Genomic DNA, 25,431 nt, shown 5'->3' on the forward strand with positions numbered 1-25,431 from the left:
ACCCAAACGTTTCTAAATTACGAATTATTTTTCTCTCCCGGTTGTCCCTTTTCCAATTTACACTTGCAGTTGCACAGGAAACCTTTCTTTCGTGCAATGAATAATATTCAAATTTATTTGCGTCGCGCTTGAAATTAATCAAGAAAAAAGCGGTGAAGAGTTTCGGTTCGTGACCTTTTCTGTATTATGCGTGGCATCACTTTTAACGAGCTCTGCGATTACTCGTTGTGGAAAATTTGCAAGTAAATGCGATCTGGTTACTAAGAAGAGGACGTAATCGAACTGTGATCCTCTTATTAAGTATTGTATGCTTATTGTATATTTAGTACAATGGTAATGTACAATTCTGACTGCACATAGTATTCTGCAAAGACGAGCTGAAAGCAATCAATAAGCAGCAGAAATAGCCAGCCGAGCAAAGCAATTACAAGAGTTTTGTAAACGTTTATTGGTTATTACAATCAAATAAACTGCAAAGTGATAATTTCGCGTTTATTTTTTATCACTTGAATGCATGTACACATCAACAAATACTAAATGAACAAAATAACAATATTTTATATAGAAAATATTGATTTTCAGAAAACAAATGAACAGATTTTTTAATATTTGAACGTTTTAAGTTCTCTACAGTTTCCAGTTGATTGAAATTTCAATAATTCGAATTTTCGATGCCGACTTTTTAGTTGTTTTTCTGGACCAAAGCTAGAATTTTTTACATATGTTTCAACAGAATACTGTAATATATCTTTTTGTAGATTTTGCCAACAGGAAGATAAAACTGAAATATCAGTGACAAAACGATTGTAACATTATTTATTCTAATAAAGTAATAAATATATTTTATCCGCAAAAGTCACAAAAGTGACCACTTTTATGACTAAATGAAAAGTTAAAAGTTTTACTTTTCAGACATGGAGTAAAAACACTGTTTTTACGCCTAGCCGTTTTCAATTTTACTTGACACTTACTTTGACATTTACCACTGTTGTCTCTTTCGTTTTTTCAGCATTTTCTAGAGAGGTACAAGGTAGATTATCAGCATTCGACATTTTGCACTATAAACTACACCAGTTATTCACCAGTTAAATCAATCACTTTTACTCCTAATAACATAATCTACTATTTCATGATCGTTCCCTTAGATACATAAGACGAAGAGTGGTATATAACTAAGTATAAATTTTTCAATTTATATACTTGATTTGACATCTGTCAAAATTAACCTCAAAATTTTCAATAAATTCACGTTTTTTTATGAAATTTCGCTGACGATTATGAAAAATGTTGTTCGATACACGTGCGCTGTCTTATTTTTCAGGTCTTCGACCTCTACTGAAGCACTTAGCTTCGCTTCGTGCCGCAAAATTCGGTCTCAGACCTGAAAAATAATTTGACAGCGCACTTGTATCGAAAATAACTATTAAGCAAAGTTGTTTTTAATTTTTTTAACATAAGTATAATTTATTCTAGATACCTATTATTTACTTTGTTTTTTTTTTAAAGATACTGCCAAAAGAATCAACTTAGTGTAAGCTCAAGGAGTTTTGAAATTTTTTAGGAACTGGTTGCACTAAAATACCACAAAGTAAAGTAATTTGAAGGATTAAATTTTTATTTTGTCATTTTCGACAACAATAAAACAAATTCGAATAATTTTTAACATAATCCAAAAAAAAACTATTTTTAATTAAGTTGGTCAAAACAGTGAGCTTCCTCACCTCATTCAATTGACCAATCATGTAAATTACAGCAAGTAAAAATCATTAAATTATGAAAATCATGGCAGATGTTTAATGAAGAATTGTTTTCACAGAAAAGTTTTTTAATAGTGACCTTCACCACTTACCCTTTAATAACTCAGACCCAAAGTGGGATGAATAACATTACACAATAACCAGTTAATAATTAATACATGACGCCCCGTCGCAGTGCGATTTTTAACATTGTGGAAGTAACAATTAATTAGTAATTAATTAGTGAAATGATTAATTTGAAAATTGCTTCTAAACTTCACTTGGTAATACATTTATTTGCGTTTTAATTAAATTGGAACTGTGAAATATCCAAGACAGTTTAAATTATTTTCTTTGAAGGCAACGATTATTTATTTATTTTGCTTCTTTCTTTACAAAAAAACGTAGCTATACTTTCAATGACATTTTTGGTTTAAAAACAACTTGAAATAACTGGATTTGAAAGCTGGTTTATGAGTAAGTCTAATTAGACTATCAATGAGATACAGATAGGTTAAATATTCAACAAGAAGGCAAAATCAATTCTATTTTGTGCTATTCGAACAATTACTGTTTTCTGTTATCGCTTTTTGCTTGACGAAGCTTTACTAATGTACTAATTATAACTAAACAAGAACATTCAGCTCCGCGTCATCATTTTAAAATGTATATTAAAAATTTACAACAATACAATTTTTTTAGTATGTGAAATATAAAATTATTCCGTGTTCGTCACATCTCCCACTTGGCAGACATTGGACCTACCAAATACAATTTTTAAGAACGTTTCTTCTCTTTTAGTTTTGAATTATTTATAACACGATTCTCGCAATATAATATTTATTTCGTACCACTTTATATAATTTATATGTTTAATTTAAATTTCGGGTTATAAAATTTCAAGTTTCTCGTTTTGTAAATGGTAAAGTAATCGCAGTAGTTAATTCGGGACGATTTGCTGTGCTAAATCGCATTAAAGCTATCTCATTTTGTTGATATTAACAAGATTAATAACAGGAGCTTTATTAGAATCGAGACGCCTCGAGGTGGATCCAATGTAAAATTTATCTAGTGCGTTCGAACGCAAGAACGAACGATCAGTCTGAGCTATAAATTCCAGCCCTTACCTCCAGCCCAACTATTATTACAAATATATTCCAGCACCTGAAGTTCCTCGATAAATTATTAAGGGAAGCACCGAAACGGACATAGAAATGCCGTTTCGACTAAAATGGCGTCTTGTTCCGCACCATCTTTCACTCGAGTTTGCTGGTGAATTAGCACTTCGGTGGGAGATTTTTCATCCAAAGTCGCGAATTTATTTCTGAACGTTGGATTGTAAATACAAAATTAGGTTTTATCTCGCAAAAAGAATGATACTTTTTAAGATGAATGGTCTCGATTTTTCCGATTGGATATTACGAGACATCAATTTTTGCCAGGAGTAATTTTTTCTCGGGAGTGAGGAAAGTGATAATTCAGGCTTGTGGTTTTGGTTGTAGTTGGTTTAGTTCCTCGGCTAATATTTGTAGACGAGTGCTTGCAATAGATTTTAAATCTCTCGGCTTGAGATACATATACGGTAACGAGAATTCCATTTCAAGTGGAATTTTGACTTTCAACACAAAATACGTATTGATAATAATACATGACAGGTTTCAAATTACCTACAAATTCGACAAGACATTTTCTAAAAAAGAAAAATGTTTTCGGGACTATAGCGGCCGCAATTAATTTTAATTGCGGTTTGTTTATAGGAACCCTTACAATAACGATATCGATTTTAACTTTAGCAACGTTTATTTAAAAATAAATACATTTTCGACATAAATGCACTTGGCAATTAAACCAAATGGTACATAATTTTTATGTAATGACGAAATACCATTTCTTTTATTCAAAAATGAATTTCTATAAGTCGATTGCTTTATTTGTGTATCACAAATTTATAAGGTATTATTACAAATCATGATGGGTTTAATGTTTGCTGAGTCAGAAAGTGAAATAATATGGTCGTTATTATTTGATACAATCCATATACATTAGGTCTTATGTCTATTATTTGGACGTTTAGTATGACGATACACCTAACAGTTGTTGGTAAGACAAAATGGTATTTTTTTAATATTTATATACCATTTTGCACCGTCCATGAAACGAAAAAAACAAGATAGTGTGTCTGAAAAGTCTTAAATCAAGTACTTTTTAGATACACGTCTTTGATTGTACACTGTAGTTACGTTACATTCTCTATCTTTGTTGGTGTTACATTTATTAAAGGGTTTATCATACAACAATGATTGGAGTTTTACTTAGCTTTAAAATACTTCTAATGGATTGTTCTCGTCTTGGTCGTTTTCTCTTCTATATTTGATATGAAACAACTACAGGTAACGGATAGTTTTTTACAACTTAGAAGCTCCGACAACCACTCAAAGTGTCTATTCTAAGTATAGAACGTATATGAATGGATTATTTATTAGTTTCAGTTGCCATCAAGTCCACGGCCTTATAAATATTTAAACGGAATCGATCATAATAGTAACGATTTCGGTCACGCTATCAATTTTTCTATAAATGCGTTAAAGTACAATCGATGGGGATCGCGCTCTATTAAAATATTAATACGAGCACGTTCTCGACGAGAAGGCATTTTAAGGAAACTCCTCGGACAGGTATTATAGCACTAAATCATAACGTAAAGCCCATAATGATGTTCGCATGCTACCGTAACCCACCACCTTGAGCCTTATATTTTGTCACGCGTGACCTGACCTCTAGTCTCAACAATCGACATTTTCATTGAAACAGAAACTCGAATATTAACCCAAGTTTGATAACTAAATCGACGATGATGGAGATGCTTTTGATGTTAACAATAACTTTAATTACTTAGATGGAACTTGATCGATGAAAAATGATGCCTCTCAACTGTTCAACTGTTGAAGGTTGAGGTTGAGGAAGGATGGTTTAATTGTGGTCACTAGGACAATGAATGGTCGATAAATGACGTTCACAGACGTCACTTCAACGTCATCAACAAACGTTATTTTAATACGTCTTATGTTATGACTGACAACGTAACCAATTTATATGGTGGGAAAATATTTTTTCCCCGAAAGCGAGTCCTTTCCGGTTTTAATTGTAATAAGTTTGTTGTTACAACGATTCGGGGATGTTGTGTACGCGTTGGTGGTTGGCCTCCACGTGCTTTTGGTATGCTAATATAGCCATTATGAGTGTATAACTGGCTCGGTAAAATAGACTGCTTAATGGATCCCCGGTTTTGAAACACCACTTAATGTCTAACACTCTCGAGACTCAGTAACTACGAACTGGGGGCCAGAAAATTTCTAGTTTCGAAACAATGTTGATATGTGATGAGGCGCTAATAGGACTGATTTAATATTTTATAACATTGCGAGTAAGTGTCGGAAAAACTCAGCGAAAGAAAATTTAAAGTGAAATAAGCGGAATTGTAAACAAACGTGTAAGTCGCTTAATTGTATTACGTCGAAATATTACAAGCGTCTTGTCTTCTTTGTTAATTGTATACGGTGATGCGCCTTAAATCAGAGATTGAATTTCAACAACTTTGTGCTTTGTTTCGTCAATCAAAACTTTATTAAATACTAAGACGCCATGCTACGTGTCCATCATCTTAAACATTGGCACAGAAACTAATAAATAAACCATTTCAATTCAACTATCAAATATTAATGATCGTATACTCAAAAATGATAGTCCCGTGTTATTGATTTATTGACTGGTTCTCTTCGGAAGAAGTGCATAGAAGATTTAAATTGAGATCAAATAAAAATTTACTTTAAGACGCTTTACTGGAAAAAAAATTAATTAACAACTATACACTTTACCTCCTATGCACTCGAGTTCCTTTGATATGTCAGAACAACCTCAACGCTTAAATAGCGTCTTCACTTTGCAAATTAATAATTTCACCTTCGGAAATGTTATAGCTGAATCTTTGCACCATACCTTCGGCTCGTAAGTCAGTCCTGAGATGGTTATTAACGTGCATCTCGCTCGACGCGTTGCTGTAATTCACCTGATGATCGCCCCTTGACCTCGGCCATTTCCAACAGACCAACTTAGAACTCAGTTGACAGCAAGTCTGCAACGTTTTCTTGAATGCCACTCGAAATTCGCGATTGAAGTAGGCGTAGATTAGTGGATTCAATGCCGAATTGAAGTAACCGATCCAGAAAACTAAAGTGATCACTGATGGGGGACTGTAGCAACGTTTCGAACCACATAGAGACGTTATCACGTACCTGAAATTCAAGATAACAAACGTAACATTTAGAAGCGTGCCTCGGGGCTAATTATCAACCGGAGAGATATAAAATTGACGCGAAATTATGTTAAATAAACCTTAGTTTAACCCTAGCTAAGCGATGAAGACGTTACTGGTTTTAGAGGTTGGATGATTCGCTAACTCCTGTGTAATTCAATCTCGTCATGCATCTTGCTAACATTACACGTAATTGTGTTATCGAACGTGTCAAAGTGTTTTACCTGAAAAGTTTATGATTAAAGCCAATGATTTAATTATGTCTAGTACATATTTTATTCTGGTGTAATTCTTTTTTATCAATTCTGGGATTTATTAAATCGTAGGATTTACTCTAAGGACAGATAATTTCCGTCCAGCGACGAGCTGGATTTGTAGGAATTCGCTTTTTTCGGCTTAATGATTCTATTTTTAAAGAGATTATTCTCGGATTTAAAAACGTTTTTGTGATACGTAATTAACTCAAAGATTTTGGTGTCTTACCACAGAAAAAAGGGAAGCCAGCAAGCTAGAAAGGCCGACACGATGATGCCTAGAGTCCTGGCAGCTTTTCTTTCGCGTTTCATTTTGCTGCTAGTTCCAGGATCAGGAGTTTTTTCGGATTCGAGTCCTGCGTCTACCGATTGACGAAGCGCCGTTAGCCCTGCCGATATTCCGTTGATTTGCAGGTGTTTGTTGAGCAGGGCTGCTGCTACCTTACTCCTGGAAAGTGATTGATTCCAATTTATTGGCAGCAAACATTCGCATACATGTTTTTAGTGTGAAATGGGGCACCTAAGTCGAAATAATACGTATTTTTCTGATTTCAGCACAAGTTTACAAAAGAATCTCGTTTTTGAGTGTAGGTGTTTACCTATCCCAGACACGGAATTTTAGATATATTATTCAATACTTCCTTTGGTTCTATTAAAATGAATACTGTTTGGGTTTATTCAGAGATGCTTCGAGTGAAAATTTCTTTTTCGGAGCGGATTTTCAAGCAAACTTAAATAAATTAGATTTGGAAACGAGAAAAAGTTAATTCAATTATTTGGATAATACTCGTGCTATTATTACTGTTATCGAACGAGCAGGAGCTTTTTTATTATAAATGATACATCCGTACAAAAGGGATGACAGTTAAACCGGTCAAGGATCCTGAGAAAAATTCAAACAGAATTAGAGTCATTCATAATTGATCGAGTGAAAAATGTAGGAAAGTCGGATTGGCTTTACATCGTTTAGCACTTAAGCTTTACCTAAACACCACGGTTAAAGACACGCATACCAGTTAATTCGTGTAAATATTAGTAAAGCTCGTTGTAAAATTCATCTCTATCGAAAAGCTTTTTGTTTTGTGTGAGTGATGTACATTAAAGTCGCTTTACGAACGTGTTATATATTTTTCTCGATGGAAAGCACGTGCTTAATTCCGAAGGCGTCGCAAGTCAACGTTTACTTGAAAGGACACGTGCGGATTGCTAAATGTTTCTGTCTATCCCAGAGATACAATAAAATCAAGCTTGGCTCACATATTTGCATTTTTTTAAACTTCCGACTTGACGGATCACAATAAGTAGTGTATTTTCCGACAGAAACGCGATACATTTTTAGTTCTACTTGCGTCAGCATTCAGAAATTCAATTTGGAACATATATAGCTTTTTATTTCGGTGTCATTTCAATAATGGAAGCATTTATTGCTGATAGGATCATCAGACAAGGAAACAAAAAGATTGTATTTGTGCCTTTTTCACTTTTCCAAGATGCGTATTACATATTTTTCAGCTCCGGGGTGATTAATTTAATAACCTAAATACTCAAGCTTAATGATGGAGCCCGTTAACTCAGAAGTATTCATGTGTCTTAATTAGGAAGTTTTTTTTGGATGGCACAGCTTTAATTATCAGGCAACGGTCCGTGAAAATTCCGATTGATAACAACGGAAAGTTTCTATCAAAACAATGAGCTAATTAATGTTTTAACTGTTTTTATCCAGATACAGATCGTATTGTTTACTAATGATGTCGCAGAGGTCTCAAAATGATTAATGATAATCTAACTCCAGCAGAGGGCAAAGTGAAAACGCACTATGATCCTCTCCGTCTAAATGAAATCAATGAGGGTCAAGATCAACCGGAATTTTCATGTCATTTTTCATTTTTCGTTTCAGTATCGATCGGAATTTTTAACGCTAACAAAAGTCTATGATGTGCAACACCTGAGAACACGAATATTTCAGCGATGGCGACAGATGCGATAAACTCGTCCGCACATCTGCTTTCAGGAGCTTTCAAAATTAATTATAATCCGAAATTACGAGAGATGCCTGATCGAACCCTTTGATTCTCTCTCATAAAACGCGTAATTCAACATGCAAGATGTTTTCCGATCGAACTGAAAGCATTCGCAAAATGCCGCCTCACGGTGACGGTAACTCGTTCATAAAGCGGTCGTTGCCACATAATGGTTATTTATGAGTTGTCCGTCAATGCTTGGACTCGTTTTTAAATCGGGAAGCACAAACACACCTGCTACAGTTTACATGTTGAAGAGTTACAGCTTTGTTTCCAACTTGTGCTGAACGTTGCAATTCTGAAAGTGGAAGTTTCCGGTTTATAATGCGAAAATGAGCCAGTTGACACTTCTACAAACTTAAAACTTAAACTTACAAAAAAAAAAATTCAAATGGCTTGTGAAAAAAAATTGGATTGTTTTTTCATTGTGACATTTGAGACAATAAGCAAGGTAGGTATGTCCATGCATCTTTCTCTCTGGCATTTCCCAATGAAAGTTGATAATGTTGTCTTTGTTTGCTTTTAAAACAGATGTTATTATCAATTTTAGGTAATTGTTTTTGTGATTCTAGTGACTTAGTTATATTCTGTACCATTATGCGAGAATATTTTCACATTAGTGTTAGAATGGTTACAGATGGCGCCATCTCAACAGTTGCTAAGATTTCTGATTTTAGTCGCAGAAAAGGTATAGTATGAAACTCGTTTGGTATATTCATAGAACTTGTCCAATTGTGCGGAATATGCCATATTCTAAACTTGTTACAAAATATACTATTCGAGTTTAAAACACAAGTTTTATTTATTCTAAAATCTCAGAAAATGTTTACTGCTTCTTCACAATTTTATCGTTGTATTCGAATCTTAATTGAAATGAACAATTTGTTATTTTTATTAAAAACAAATAAAAACATAAACAGCATCTTTTTTCTTCTGTCTCAATGGTATATTTTATATTTATACAACACACGGAGTTGAAAAAGGCTTCGAGTTGATTTATTACTCCATTTTCATGCGTTTTTAGCATTCCGACGTCTAGAATTGCAACATTTCTCTCATGCAAAAGCTATTGTAAACAGATATTATACACCTGACACCGTTTGATTTGTTTTGATGGTTTCTGGTGTCACATTGGAGAGCTTAGTTTACAAACTGAATGAAATTTGTTATTTAGCACTTAACCTTTTGAATTATTTAGTGCTTTGTTGATAATTCGAGAGGACATTTAGTAAAAGAATGGCTTAAATTAAATGTTAGTTTGAATGCTTAAATTAATTATAATTTATAATTATTTGAATTTTACCCCTATTTGATGTTTCTTTAGTCGAACAATTTAATTAACTGTAATAATTATAATGTACGCGAAGTTGTTGCTCCGAATTTTGAGCAAGCTGTGAAGTTTTTAGATCATTTTGATTAAAGTTGAGCTTTCATTTTATCAGTAGAAAAAGTCGTTTCGACAGTCTAAATTTGACGTAAATCGAGGTTGTCTCTTACAACACTACCGGCAACAGAATAATTTGATTTCTGGAGATTTGGGACGGTTAAAAGTTGGACAAATTTTGTCGGAATTTCAATCACCGTGACGGACGTCAAAATGTGGACAAAGCTAGGTAAATTATTAAATCGGGAAAGCGCAGAGCGAATGGTATTGAAAAGAATGTCTTCCAATTCAAAACAAGACATTGGGATTGTTGCTACAGCCATTGCTACGTCTTGTGCTTTCTTTTCTTATATTTTTTCGTACAAAGATTAAGCAGAATATATAAAATCTGAGCACCTTGAATGAGGTTTTTATTTCAATTAGTCATAACCGTATAGTTAAGTCATCCCATGAATATTTGATGAAGTAGACCCGGACGGACCGTTATTTGAGCTAATTAACAACACAAGTTGTTTTTGCAAAGATTAATTTAATTAAACAAACCTTGCAACAATTTGCACGGATCTTTTGCTGATAAATCATAAAAGGAAGTAAGTATACTTCTCCGAAGAATGGAAATGTTTCAAAGTTTCGTTTAAGTCGTTAAGTTTTAATGAAGTTTTCGAGAACTCTGCGATTTTATTCGGTAATACAGCCGAGATTAATGGAAAAGTACACTCAAACTCTTATAATTAGGTGTATAATTGTTGTCCAGATTTATTGAGGAATCTTTTCAAGAAATCGTATTTTATCTGTTCACTTGAGAGGCTTTAGGAAAAATGTAATTCCTAATGGAATTCGCGTCTCGGGTATATCAAATATGTGGCGTATTCGCTTGTACATTATTAAAGTTGAACGTATTCATTTCCTGAGTGTATGTTACAAGTAGAGTAATTTGTCAACATGTGACATTGTCGGGTGGTAGCAAGAGGCGTTGAAAGTAGACGTAACAAGACCACAGTTGGAGTGGTGAGGTCTTGGATTAGAGATGTATCTTGAGAATACAGTTGACCAAACACGACATAGTCCATGATCTTTTATTTTTACAACATCGTCATTGTTTGGACATCTCGAGACGACTTTGCCGGGATATCCAGGTGAGAGTAGAGGGATAACCTGAGGGAGTTGCTTTATCGCCGTGACGGTAATTGAAAAGAAAGAGTATAAAAAATTGCACAAGAATCTTGGACACATAGATAAACAGTAGATATGAATTTTTTTCAAAGCGAAGATCACGCGAATTTCTACTTTCACAAAGACTGACAGGCGTTTCATCACTTTTCCGCGTTAGAGATATGCAGCGAATTACATTGTCATATCCTCATGCATTATGGAACTACACGTGATACCCGATGTTTAATTCAGAGCTTACATTTTGTATCAGAATCTTTTCAGCATCGATATTTTGTTAGCAATGCTCGAGTTACTTAATTATAAATTTGTGCGGAGTGCCGGAGTGCAATCGATCGTTTAAATAAATATTGAAAACAAGACAAAGCTTGCATTTGTAATGTGTCTGTATAATACATTTTGAGGAAGACTTTCAGCAAGTTCTGTGGTGTTGCTTGTAGGATTCAAGAGTATGAGGCATGTTTATGCGATTTATTAAGTTAATTCATAAATCTATTTTCTTAAAGTTTTTCGTTGAATTTGTGTATTGGCGTGGCTTTTACAAAGGAATAAAACAATCTTCTCAAAGCTTCTGTTTTAAAAATACATTACATCGTGGAGTAAAGAACAAAATGCGACTAATGTTTTGTCGAATGTCGCTCGGCGTCGCTATTCACTAAAGTTTTTCAATTAATTGAAACAAAACATAAAATACTGCGATTTTTCCTCTCTTTGATGCAACTTTTATCGGCCGCATCGATACATTGTTCTTTATACATGGCGCAAACTCGAAAATGTATCGAGGTAGACGAGTGTTTGGCTTTTGTTTAAAACAATGAACCGATACTAGGTCATCAACTTGAATATTTGCTGATTTCGTCCCGGACAGGGTCAAAAACTTCTTTACTGATCTTGAAGAATAAAGGTATTCTTTTTTGGAATACATTTTGGATTGTGCTTTACTAAAAATAAATCGTAAAGAAAGCTTTCTGAAGAGGGTGCTTACGGATGAGCACGTCGCTTTTCGTTACATATCTGAATTTCAGCTCGGCATCGGCATCATAAATATACATTAAAATATAAAAACGTATTGGGAATACCAATTTTTAGGATTGTTTATTAAAGCTTAGTCACTTTTTTGCAGTCGTCTAAAATTGAAGTATGTATTTATCCAATGTGTATGTAGAAATAATTGGACGCAATTCTCGCTATTTCTTTGTGAAAGAATAACAATTTTCCCTACTGAAGCGAAATACATTACGATATTTAACTTTACTTAGTGGAAGTTTGTATTTTCACAAGCGGTAGTTAAACATTAGAATTGTGATGGAGGTTTTATCAGTTTTTTAGAGTATTGAGTTTTGGTCACGACATGTTATTCTAAAGCTTTTTCATTATTTTAAAGGATTAAGTTTCTCCACTATTAATTTATTTGCAAAGCGAACAACTCAATATTTTTTTGGGAAGAGAAATTTAATCCTCTTGGGGATAATAAAAGAAGGAGATGAAATGAGCTATTTGAAATATTGAAGTTCGGTTAGGAGAAGTTTGAAAAATCGATAAATATTAGAAAACGAATTGCCGTAGAAAAAGTTGTAATTTCAATGGAATTGACTGAAATTTTCTTGTAAGGTTAAAAGTTAATGAAGTGGAGCAGTGAATGGCGAGAAAAGTTAGGTGTATGAATATTGTCAGGTTAGGAAAATGTTTTATTCAATAGATGGTAATATATACGAATTTTTAAATTAGTTCGAGTTTTGAATTATTAATGTTCGATAAAATAAATCTGTTGTAATTTTTTTATATGTCCCGCTGTAATTTATAAGACGTTATGAGATCTTTTTTTTTTAATTAAAACAGAATTTCTTTTATTTGAAGATTTGCTCAATACTTGATAGGAGAGGTTTAATAAAAGTCGTTTCTTGAAATCTTATTGCAGTCTTATTGTATTTTTTATCTCAATAAGTGTTTTTAAAAGTAGGACTGAAAATGTTACTTCTGGACCAAGATATTTGGCACCTTAAAAACAGGGTTAAAACCTAAAAATTTTGCTGTTTTTCCGAAGGAAAAATCCTAAAATCACTAATTTTTATGCACCTCGATAGACCACCAAAAATGGTTACATATCACCCAAAATCAAGCATAATTACCCTAAAAACATCCAAAAACCTTACAAGAAGTAACATTTTAGATCAAACAAATGTAATCGGTTTTACCTCAGATTTCCCTCACCGAATAATTTATGTATTTTCCCATAGAATTTTAATCTCGTGTTGAATTGGTAAAAAAAGAGGAAGCTTTATTTAAAATGTAAATTACCCACGAACTTAATAATAATAATTGATATTAACATCGTGGTTTTAATTCACCGCCGACAAAAAGACGAATATAAATTATTAGAAATTTTAATTAAATTTCTGTCTTCCCACAATTTATTCTCTGTATAAGTCAGTCTGAAATCATGTTGATACAGTGTAGAGTTCTTTGAATCACCATATGTACGAATCGAATTGAATTTACACAAAACTTAAGTTTACCTTACGCCTGCATGTTTTTTTAATGCAAAGCGAATTTCGGTTTTGTTAACTTGCTGATGTGCTTTTTTACTGCAAAAGGTTCCAGTGGTGGGCGAATTATTGCGGGGGAAGCTCTGTATTTTTAATTTTTTTTATCATGTTATAGATAAATATTTTCATTTAACCGCAGCCCGGCTAATTTGAACATTTTCATATACGTGACGAGTTAACAAAATTTGTAAGCGAATAAATACGGAATGTTGGTGGTTGATTTTATTATCCGCAAATCAATTCGTGGCAGAAATCTGATTTTTATTTGCAATTATTTTTGGTTTTGCTAAATGAAATGAGAAATTTCCAATAGGAAAAGTTAAATTAGAATAAGGTAAATAAATAAACGTCGTCATAACCACTCAACTCGTTTGCTTTATTGAATTTATTTTGCGAAATAGTTGCAAAGCATTTTAATTTAAATTTTATTAAAGGTGTGTTTTGACGTGTAATACTCGTCATTTTGGGCTAGGTACCGGCCATTATTTAATAATTCAGACCAGCCACCCCACTTTATAGCTCAATTAATATCCGCATTTCGAGTTTTGTCGTAATTTTCATCACCGCTGAATGAATAGCGCCTACAGAGTCTGTTTACAGTAAAAATAGTAATATGCTGGTATACACTGCCGTCCCAGCATGGTAACTAACAAGCATAGTTTACAGCCGATGGATATCAAAGGATTCAGCCTGCATGGCTCTTCAAACGTGCCGTTTGTGATGATATTAGGACTGAACTAACTTTACATTGCCATTCAAGATTACGACTCTTATTACGGTGTGGGACGATGTTGACTTCCGTTGCAAATCGATCCAGGAAGAACTACTAAAGTTTAGATGGCAAAAATTTTAATGAAAAAAAAACTCACACGAGTTTTGGTGAAAGGTAAAACATTAATGCATTTGAAGCTGCTACGGGACTTGAGAAAGAACAAACGACTTGGGGCTATTTGCACTGGTTGTTACCGGGAATTACTGAGCGCTTTATTGTTTTCACTAAAGAAAGGTTAGGAAGAGTATCTATTTTGTGGTTTTTATAAGATCATAATTTTTGGACGTCCTTTACAATAGTACATAAGTGATAGAAATGCATCATTATACGCGAGTGAGAATTTTGAGTTTCATAATGGCATTTTGATCACGTGTGATATACGATGTTTTATCTTACAGGTGCAACTATCCAAAAAATGAAGTTTCATTCAAGTAAAATATTCACCTATAAAAATATAATAGTAAATATAATACTTAATATAATAGTTAATATAATACAATAGTCAAATTTACTCACTTGTGAATACTTTATCTCACTTCTGAATAATATTTGATTTCTATCACCGAAAACAATAGTCTAAGGTAGCTCAAAAACTCAACCTGTAAGATAAAAATATTTTTATTTAATAGGGATTTTGTAAAGTCATTTTGTTTTGCTAACCTTATATTTTCTATTCGTTTTAGCATTATGTATATGTACTGAATCGAAAAAAAGAAATTTTTTCTATTTCGGTGTTAGAATAAGTCTATTCCTGCACCCAAATGACGTCATTTGTGTGTTGGCATAAGTCGTTGGCGTTAATTTAATTTTCAAATGTGAAAATAAGAATCATTTTTATTTTTTACAGCCGCCTAAAATTATTCCACATAAATGTGGCCAACCGTCGCAAAATTCTCAAAAAAAAATTAAAATTTTCGTTTTTTAATTTATAAAATGATAGAAAGCGGCAAAATAGAAAAAAATAGTATAAAGCACTTGTTGCAGAAGGTTCTTCAAGCACTCATTTGTTCCTCAACTTGCTGATACGCGGCTCGTTTCGGAACTTCAAATTTGTGCTTGAATAGATACTTTCTGCAACTTGTACTTTAATATACTATTCTAATCCTATTTTCTGTGTATTTTTCGACTGGTTATACGGATTGAAAAATTTTGTTGTAAATACAGGGTGGGTCAGAACTGGAAAATTCTATCTGTCAAAAAATTTTGACATTTATTTTATAACATTTGACATTTTTTATGTATATGTTTTTTTATAATTATTTAGTAAAGGTACAAGAATTTTGCCAATAAAAGCCACAAATAACATTAAACAGAGTTACAATTTTCCAGCTTCCTTGTTTCCTCTTCTAATAGTCTGTAGCAAAAAAACTGGAAAAATTATTTTTCCAACAGAAATAAATAGAGTCAAAGTGCAAAATTTAAACTCTTTTTCCCATGTTGTGCGCTAATTCTGACGCACCCTGTATAAATGATTAATTTTCGTTTGATGGTATTTACGTAAAGACTAAAGGAAATGTAGCATTATTTGAATGCCGGTCTTCTTGATGGTTTTAGTAGGGAGTCTCCAAAGCAATCCGTTGAATTTCCCTTAAGACAAGACGTAATTGCTGACGTCACGGTATTTTCTATCCGTCTAAAGCCGCTCACAATCACGACTCCAATTAAATTACCACCGGATCTAGATATTTGCAAATTTAAAATTCAGCGAAAATGCAGGATTTGAAAATCAATCATATCGGGGGTGCAAAAAACATATTTGAATCGAAAAGGAGGATATAAAACATGTAACGTTGAGGCGTTTGTTTATGCAGAATGATTCTTTGCAGTCGGCTTTTTACAAAAATACAAATATGTTTTCCGATAAGACATAATCTCACATTTAAGTGTCTCATCGATTACGTTTCGATGACGAAAAATATATAAGTTAAGGGACAAAAACCATTCGAGAGTAAAATATAAGTTATGGAATACTCCCCGGAATTGTAACCTTATTTCAGGAACGAATAGCTTTCTTTACTCGAGTCAAGTGATCTAAACTAATATTTACTTAGTCGGTTAGAGAAAGTTAGATATTATTTAATAGTTTTAGCCAAAATTATTTCAGTAAACAGTTTATGAAACTAATTTTAGATTTCACGCCAAGTTTTATTTCCTATAGCTGTGCGAGGCATAGTAGATATAGCGAATCCGCTTCAAGCTACGAAACCTAATAAAGCCCACTCAAACTCCATTTCTTACGGCCGCTTCTTCATGATGGAGTCAAATCAAAGAAAATTTACCACAAAAGGTATTAATATGCAAATTAAAAGTTTCAGCCCGTTCTCTTTCTTTGTTTCCGATTGTGGAAACAGTCTATCACAATGTTTGCACCAAAAACGCCGAGATGAATTTTGCTTTGTTTGATCAAAAATGGTGGATGCGCCGAGTTGACGAAATAAATATTTCTTAAACAATGACAATATTTAGATTTATTTCCTCTTGGGAAAATGGTGGATGCGCCGGGTCGGCGGTGAATAGTTTCGGACATTTTCATCGCGAATCGCGTTTCAAAAGATTATGTTGGAATGTACATATAACGATATTATGACGCCGTTTCGATCCCTTGCCGAATTTATGGCTGGTTTCGCAGATATAATGGCTCAGTGAAGCCATTTTAATCTTTTAGTTGCGCACAATGGGACATGTGTCGTCGATATCAATAGAATCGTTCAATGATAACGTTCCATTTGAAACCGAGACTTTAATTTTTACCTAGACATTAAATTATTAAAGCCCTTTTTAAATCTGAAGAAATCGTACGCAGGTGAGGTTTTTAATTTAGCGGGATTAGGTGATTTAAGAGCAATGGGGTTTTTGAAAGACAGCGATTTTTTTCAGTTTTCAGTCCTCTTTGTACAGAATCGATAGAGGTTTTTTGTGTACTGTATTATTAATAGACGACATGAAATTCTAGCCGAACAGTAAAATAATTGACAAGTTTACAATACAGGGGAGCTTCCGCTTTGTGTTTCTCCGACGAAGGAGTTTAATTACACTTTGATCCTACATAACGGCTGATGTGTAATCATGAATATTAAACTTGTTTTGTTTTTGTTATTGTACTTGAATCAAATGGTCAATACCAAGTATGAAGAGTTTTATTTTACCAATTGATGGATGCTGAATAGGTGACTAATTAACTGTTATTATGAAACCGCCGGTGCAAGGAAATTGAGGCTTTCAATTTATAATACAATTATCAATTAACGATAATGAGGCATTGTTTGTTATAATTTAAGAGGAAGTCGTATTAGTCCGTTGTTGCATTCAATTTTCTATACAAAGTCTTAGATATCAATGGCAGTATTACTCAATTTTCCTTTTTGTTGTGAGAATGCAGATATTGTGTTACTCATGATTGAAACATTACCATAAATCTCTTGAGGATCCACTCTGAGGGAATTACGTAGTGTAGGTAGGAATTTGCATCAAATTTACCAAAACACTTATTTAAAATAAAAAGATAAATATTCCGGTGAAGTCTTACCGATAGAGCATCCGTTCTTGTCTATCTGCTTCTACATAAATTCTGTAATACATGAATATCATGACCATGCCGGGCACCCAGAAGCTGACGCTCGAAGAAATAACTGAGTAGGTCCTGTTGACTGTGAAGGTGCATATGTAAGGATGCTTCCTCCTGAATTCTAGATGTTCTTCGGTCGTGTACCACTCCATAAATATGGGCAAGAAGGACACTAAAGCCGGACTGCACCACACGACGGCTAGCATGACCGCAAGTCTTGCATTCGTCATGATCAAGGGATAGTCGAGTGGTTGCACGATGGCGTAATATCTGTCCACACTGATACAACACAAATGTAAAATAGACGCCGTCGAAAAATACACGTCCAAAGAATTCCACACGTCACACATAAAATAACCAAATATCCATCTACCTCCTGTTATCTCGACACTGAAATTAAAACACATCGCCCAAATAGCGACCAGCATATCGGCCAGAGCTAAGCTCACGACGAAATAGTTGGTGATAACGCGCAGCTTCCGATGACGCATCACTGAAACTATCACTAAGAGGTTGCCGAATAAAGCGGCAATTATTATTAGGGCCATCACGGTGGTCTTGACTGTCAGCAGGAAGCAAAGAAGCCAAGAATTTTTCGCCCATGTCGGCTGGAAAGCGTACGCGTAGTTGTTGGATATGTGGATTGCCTCAGACGTATCGTTGGAATTATCAGTGGAGTTCTTAAAAGAGGCTTGAGTCACCAAGTCCGTTATGACGAGGATCTCGTTCATGGTGAAGTTTAAGTCAGGAGTTGGCGTGGTTTTGACATCTGAAAAAATTCGAGCTAAATAATAAATTTTCATAGATATCTGAAACGGTGCCTTATCGATTCAAACTCGATGATAAATAATCAAGTGGTGTCAAAAGACGCTAATTGGGGGACTTACTTTGTAAAAAAAATGTTATTGCGTGTGAAAGATTTTTCTAAAATGTTGGCACGTTTTGCTTTTGGTTTTACGGACGATGGTAGTTTTTAGTCGGCAACGCGCGGCAAACTGTGCAGTTTAGGGTAACTCCGGAGCTTTTCGCGGCTTTGCGGCGAAGCAAGCGACCTCTTATGGAAAACGCGAATTTCCCACTACCCACCTGAGCATCGTTCGGCTATTACCTGTTACATTTGGGTTTTTTTTGAGAGATATTTTTATCCGGACACCGAAAAGTGCTTATGAAGTGTTATATTTCATGTATCATGAATGAGAAAGAAAATAAAAGTTTTTAAAAGCTAGTATACACAATTTTATTGAAACAATGCTGCAATTTTATTATTATCATCACAGATTGATGGCTCCTACGGTTAATGAGACTTGTCAGTCATTAATACAAAATCTGTTTTGAATGACATTAAAAATATACCTAGATTTTTTTTATGAAAAATTACATTACTTTAACAGCAATAAAAATTAAATTAATAAACTTGAGCTTATAAAAAGAGCAAATTTTATCATACGAAGTGTCATCTAGTGGAAGTTTTCCTCATAAAGGGAAACTCTCACAGAACACTTTTCCTTATGAAGTCAAACACGTGCTGCCTCTAGCGAACAGTATTGAACGACATTTATAACCCTAGCAGTGAAGAATTCTAATTTTGCAACATTTTCTACGGAATATTTCAGTTTGCTTTATTGCTTCGATAAAATTTAATGATTTTATAAACTTGTGTAATTAAATTTTATCTGTAAATATTCATTCGTTATGAAAGTAAACATGATTCAAAGCTTTTAAATGGTTTTCATTAATTATTTTGAAATCGTTTAATCTAAAAGGTATGCTAACTTGTATATAAACAAATAAATGATTTCATCGCTGGTGAAGGATAAAGGAAAAGCAAACAAGCCATAAAACGGCGGATTCAACAAACAATATATTTGCGGTATATTTCTTTTATACATGACATGTAACACGAATGATTAGTTGATGACATTCGACATAAAACTTGTTACAAAATAGGCCTACAAGATTGTCTTTGCCTTTGTATACAATATACGTCTAGACGACAACAAACTAATAAAAATATAAACATACAAAATTATTTTTTTTTGTAAAAATTGCATTTTAATCGGTTCGTCAACGAAACATTTCAACAAGCAACAAACAATAGTTGAACTATTTGGAGCTTTACCGAAAGCTACTATTGGGATGATTTGAAATGCAAAACCGTCTCTTGAGAAATTTTGTTTGTGTATCAATTTAGACCGTCGAAAATTACACGTATGGAAAGAGATAATTTAATTTTTGACGAAGAGACGATGCGGTTTCAATTCCCAACAGTACTCTTTATTTGGGGGCGCATTTCGCTCGGAACTAAATGAGAAATGTTTAAACCATCAGTTTTTGAGCGAAAACAAATTAAGAAAGGGAAGACCGGGAACAAAATACGTATAAATGTGGAACAAAAAACATACATTTATCGTACAATCTTCCTAAATAGGCGTTTTATGTACAAAATTAAAATCACATCTTTATTATCACACATTCGTATAACAAACTATTTACAAACCAATCAAATCAAACTTTCTTTAATTAATATCACAGAAACTAGTGATTTTATCGGTTGGAAACTCTTTACGTATTTATGTCCTTGAGAATGTGACGAAAGCCAAGAAGTCTTTTTTTTATTGCTTTTGTGTACGACATGACGTCTTTTAATTTTCGTTAAGCGCTTCTATTGCCTGCGTTTTTTGAACAGTTTAAATCGTTGCATGTATAACATACGCAGAACGTCAGTTCTGTCGTCGACCCTGTCTGGAAATTAGCTGAAAATTAGATTTTTTCAATACTCGAATTGGCGACCGAAAATTCATTAAAAGCGGCGTTAAAACTTAACAGCGGCAATGCAAGATTTCTATGAGATGTTGTTTTGTCCGGCTCGTTAGAGTTTCTCGTCTTGGTAAGCCGGCGACGTATCCTGTGGCTAAAGAAACCTTGCAGGATTCTTCCAACACGTGAAGCAGCATGGCATGGCGCAAAGCAGGGTGTCTTTGAAAGCTTCCCGGAAGTCTCTGTTAAAGTAGGCGTAAATCACCGGATTCAGGGCTGAATTGAAGTAGCCAACCCAGAACAACATGCCGATTAGCCAGTCGGGTGTCGGACACAAGTCGTCACCACAAAGCGTCGTTATCACATACCTGTTGAACAAAAAAAAAAACGTTTGATTGAAAACATCCACTGTAATCGGTAGTTTTCCGCCAAGTAAATTAACCACCTAGTCTATTAACACACGAACGGCTCAAGATTAACTGGCGCACTTGTGAAAGGTACATTAGACAAATTGGCTATTCCGTCGAATGCAAAATTAAACAGCACTCTAGAGAAGCTAAGATACAAGAATCTCGTATTTTGAATAAAGACATTGATCAACACCCACGAACGAGCGAGCATAAATTTTACAGTAGTGATTACGAGTGTAACGGTGTTCTGAAGGGCTGTAACCGCCTCTGTTTGACTGCTAATCCAACATATGCAAATTTATACAATTATTATGCGCTGTAGCTTTTCAATCAGATACAGATTTTTCGTTGTATGAGAAAATAAAATTGACAAGAGTATCAGAAAGGGTATTTCTAGTAAGCTTTATAAAGCTTTCTGTTCCGCTGCGAAAACCACTTAGGATTCCTACCTTTTCAACTTTGACCCGCAAAATTCCTACCGGCTTTTCTCCACTATAAACTTTTCGCCCAAGTAATTAACCACGTTCTCAGAAAAATTATAAATTCATAAGTGTTTTTGGAGTGTTTTGATTTCGTAGTCAGAGTGGTGTTGAGGAGGCACAATACCACTTTTACTATGCAGTAACACACTCAATAATAAAAGCTGAGACAGCAATAAAAATATTTTGCGTGCGTGGGTAGACGTTATTGAAAATGTTTCGTTAAACAAATTTGCTTTTGCGTTAGAAACCATCTAACATGAACTTGTAACTAGAACTAAATGTTTTTTGCAAAGATACATATAATTACGGCAAACTAACACCCAGCATGTTATTAAAACTAGAAACTAGTTTTGTTTACCGCAACTCCAACTGTGGCCATATTTAATGTAAGTGACCCATTAGCAGAGGTTCTGTACATGGCAGAGAGAATATTCATTGAATCGGTAGTTTTCCCAAAAGGAGATTGCATTGCGTGCTTACGAGTGCATACGGGCATAAATTCGTGTAGACACTCGAAGCACAGTTTCTATACAAGTTGAACATGGAAACGTTGAAAATTCGCATTGAATAGGGTGTTATTCTTGGGAAATACGTATTTTTATGAATGATTATTTCGAAAATTATTTTCGATATAAGATGGTTTTAAAAAGATAAAAGTTTAACAACGAGAAGCTAACTTTACTAATCCACCATCTAACAAATCGTGAGCTCCTCGGGGGATTCCTGAGGCGTGCAAATTTGATTTACGTCCATTTTGCCATTGTCTTTGTGGTTGCGAAAGTGTGTGAAGCACAAAGACGTTGGATCGACTTTCGTCTAATCATCAAGAGTTTCTTCTACTCTTCTCAAACAAAACAAAAAAGACCGAAGTGCCTTTTGCTATTGGTCTGATATATCATCATAAACTTGTTAATCTAAAGTTTACAAAGTTCTCCCGACATTTACAAGTATCGCGTTAAACAATGTAGGTGCATGCTGATAACGATAACCCACCGGCGCTTTTGTGATATAATCGTATCGGTTTTATGAGAATATTAATTGCAAAGGTGATTAAATCCTTTCAGAATTCACTGTTAATCCTTTTCAGGATGTAATGGGTTAGTGCAGCTTAAAACAACATCCGTTTTTATTTGTTTACCAGGGCTTACATGATTAAAAGTCGGCAAAAGCAAATATGACGTGAATCGGAGAAGGAAATAGTTATACCTATTGTTTCTGTGTAATTAATATACCTATGTATTATTAATCATCAACTATTTAACGTCAGAGCAACAGGGCAAATAATTGATTGATACATCTGAAAATGTGTTAAGAGAAATGTTAATAGATGACCTTATGTGATCAAAGCTTGGCAATTAACTGTTGACTGTCGAGATTTATTTAAGAATATGCTTCAAGTTAATACGCTTTTACGTCCCTTGGGGTTATTGAAGCTCTATTTGAGTCGCTTCTGGGAGAAGAAAAAAGTGCGAGCTTATATCTTTTAAGCTCGAGGGTGTAACAGAACAAAATTTGAAAAAAGCTTTTTTGTGCGTGTGTGCGGTTTTTACAACGCGTCCTCTCAGTGTCAGATTTATGTACTTACCATAAGAAAAAAGGAAGCCAACATAACATGAAAGCACCCATTATTATGCCCAAGGTGCGGGCGGCCTTGTGCTCAGCTCTCCAGCTTTTGGACTGTTGGCGAATGGAGGTTCCTGGAAAAGAATAAACGGTCAATCGTATGGGGAAATTAATTTGGAGCCAGGTACTAGCTGAGTGAGCATGATTAAGGGGAATTGCAGCGTCGCGTCGGGTGGGTTGTTGCAAGTTATCGGTCCGTGTTCTAGGTAGATCACAATATAATTAAAGGGGTTAATTCACACGCGTAAGCTAGTTAAGGTCGACGTTTCGTGACGGATTTAACACTTGCTTTTGACGAGCACAAGGGTCTGAAGGACCCCGTAAGTTGTTAACGTTTGAGATGGCAAAAATTAGACAGGTTTCGAGAGGAGTTGGACGTGAGTTGTTATTTGGGAAGGGAGAGATCGATATGCGGGACTAATATGTTAATAATTTAATTATACCCAGCATAGGTTCTTATTGATTAAATCAAGGCTAATTTAGGCATGTTGCGTTTTATCTCAACATCTTGGCGTTAGGCGATCAATTGACATCGGAGCGGATAATGTACAAGGATGGTCACTGATAACCCGATAAATCATTCTTAATTAATTTATATCAAGGGTGACAAACATTAATTCAAACCTAAAAGGACGCTACGGCAATATTTACCCAGAAGTACTTACATGCTGGTTAAGAACGGTGTCTAATGCTGTTTTGGTGAAACCGCACACAAAAGGAGGAATTATTATTAAATTAAAAGAACAAGAGAACTTGTTACGTTTCGTCAGAATTTTCGCTAATCATAATCAGTGGTGGGAAATGATCTATAAATGAAAACGGAAGATTTCGGTAATGTAATACACTTCGAACTCAATTTATGTATAGTGCAATAAAATTAGAAAATGTACAGAGAGACGTGAAAGAAAAATTGAATATTCTCTATTTTTGAATTTCACGGAGACGCTTTCAGAATAGGTGACAGACTGTCACAAGAAGAAATGGTTTTATAAACGCGGTCGGGTTACTTCCTGGGCGTACATCTCTGAATTTTCTTATTTATACAGATGATGGAAGAGTGCGTTATTCGGATTGATGGATAGTGGAGGGTGAAAAATGAAACATGATTTATGAGAGAGTTATTATTCAAAAGACAAATAGGCACCCTCGTCCGATGATACAATGGCCTTAAATTTTGACCGAGCTGTTATTTGAGCAAATAAGCCGAGCTTAAAAGCTCAAATCAAGTATCAAATAGCGTCAAAGGATGCCACTCAAAGGACGAGGCACAAGACTGCGATACTATGGTAACAGGAAGGTTAGCTTGCTGCGACACCTTTAATTAATTACGTTCACAGTCAGTGAAATTCTAATGAAGCAGGCAATTAATTTTAGTAATGCTAAATGCCAATAATAAGTTTGACACTAGTCGATTATTCGGTCATTGATTGCTGGCCCCGTTCTCTCAGAGATATATTTATTTCGAGCAAGCCGTCGGCGTTCGACTTTGCATTTACATTTCTAGATAGAAAGGTTTCCAGTTTTAATTATCGAATCACTTTCTAAATGATCCTGCAATGATTTGATACTTTGTACTTTGTATCAGTGCAACTTTGATAAAAAATTTATTCAAACAGGTGGAAACGGCGATTTTGTTTCATTTCGTTCTCTTTTGAGCTTTAATCTGACTAAAAGGCAGCAAGACGTTAGACGACATATAAAAGTGATGTATACTTTGTTTCTGCCTGATTTTTGTTTTAATATACAGGGCTGTGTCAGAACTCGCGCCTCAAATAAAGATTAAGATACCAGAAACATGAAAAAGAGAAATTTTTTAAATCCTATTTTCTGTGTATTTTCCGGCTGGTTATACGGATTGAAAAATTTTGTTGTGAATACAGGGTGTCAAAAAATTTTGACATTTATTTTTTGACATTTGAAATTTTTTATGTCTATTTAATGACAGTGATGAGTACAAGAATTTTGCCAATAAAAGCTACAAATAACATTAAACAGAGTTACAATTTAGGATACAGCTTCCTTGGTTCCTCTCCTAAAAGCCTGTAGTAAAAAAACCGGAAAAAATATTTTTTCAACAGAAATAAAGTGCAAAATTGAAACTCATATCCTTTTGTAGATTTTTTGTAGAATTTTTTTTAACATTTTAATCATGAACAAAAACACGATTAGCCCGTCACACCAAACTTTTATTTTAATAGCACAACGCGTTTCGACCACAAAGTGGTCATCCTCAGGTGAGAATAAAACTAACTAATTTAACAATGGTAATGCCTTATATACTAATTTTCCGACTTTCACTTTCCCTACCCTCAACTAACGAGTAGAGGGGAGAAAAGGGAATGGGGCCGTTGTCTGAATTCATGAGATTATCTCTATTTTTAAATATTTCAAGACTCTCG

At 34.3% G+C, this 25,431-nt stretch overlaps 2 protein-coding genes across 2 annotated transcripts in view; both read right to left on the minus strand.

Annotated features, from left to right (window-relative positions):
• Positions 1–3,698: 3,698 nt before the first annotated feature.
• Positions 3,699–18,750, minus strand: LOC123015977 (octopamine receptor beta-1R-like). Its single transcript, XM_044416115.1, has 4 exons — positions 18,648–18,750; positions 17,722–18,529; positions 6,532–6,750; positions 3,699–6,028 (listed from the first exon to the last, which is right to left on the minus strand). Exons 2-4 carry the CDS (start codon positions 18,489–18,491, stop codon positions 5,659–5,661), a joined length of 1,359 nt encoding a protein of 452 aa, XP_044272050.1. The 5' UTR covers positions 18,492–18,529; positions 18,648–18,750; the 3' UTR covers positions 3,699–5,658.
• An 858-nt stretch (positions 18,751–19,608) lies between these two features.
• LOC123015978 (octopamine receptor beta-3R-like) overlaps positions 19,609–25,431 on the minus strand; it is a 32,470-nt gene continuing 26,647 nt past the window's right edge. Inside the window, exons 3-4 of the mRNA XM_044416116.1 lie at positions 22,995–23,106; positions 19,609–20,885 (exon numbers count right to left, since the gene is read on the minus strand). Coding sequence (XP_044272051.1) covers positions 20,672–20,885; positions 22,995–23,106 — 326 coding nt within the window. The 3' untranslated portion in view covers positions 19,609–20,671. The remainder of the gene's footprint in view (positions 20,886–22,994; positions 23,107–25,431) is intronic.

This window comes from Tribolium madens, unplaced genomic scaffold (genome assembly GCF_015345945.1).
Source record: "Tribolium madens isolate multiple individuals breed KSU strain unplaced genomic scaffold, Tmad_KSU_1.1 Scaffold_19;HRSCAF=116;Tcas5.2_LG9, whole genome shotgun sequence".
In the NCBI taxonomy this organism is placed as follows: domain Eukaryota; kingdom Metazoa; phylum Arthropoda; class Insecta; order Coleoptera; family Tenebrionidae; genus Tribolium; species Tribolium madens.

Coding starts and splice junctions, on each gene's coding strand:
- LOC123015977 (XM_044416115.1), bottom strand. CDS start 18,491: ATGAACGAGATCCTCGTCATAACGGACTTGGTGACTCAAGCCTCTTTT. Junction 6,751..17,721: donor CAAGAACGGATGCTCTATCG/GTAAGACTTCAC, acceptor ATCACTTTCCAG/GAGTAAGGTAGCAGCAGCCC. Junction 6,029..6,531: donor TGGCTTCCCTTTTTTCTGTG/GTAAGACACCAA, acceptor CTTGAATTTCAG/GTACGTGATAACGTCTCTAT.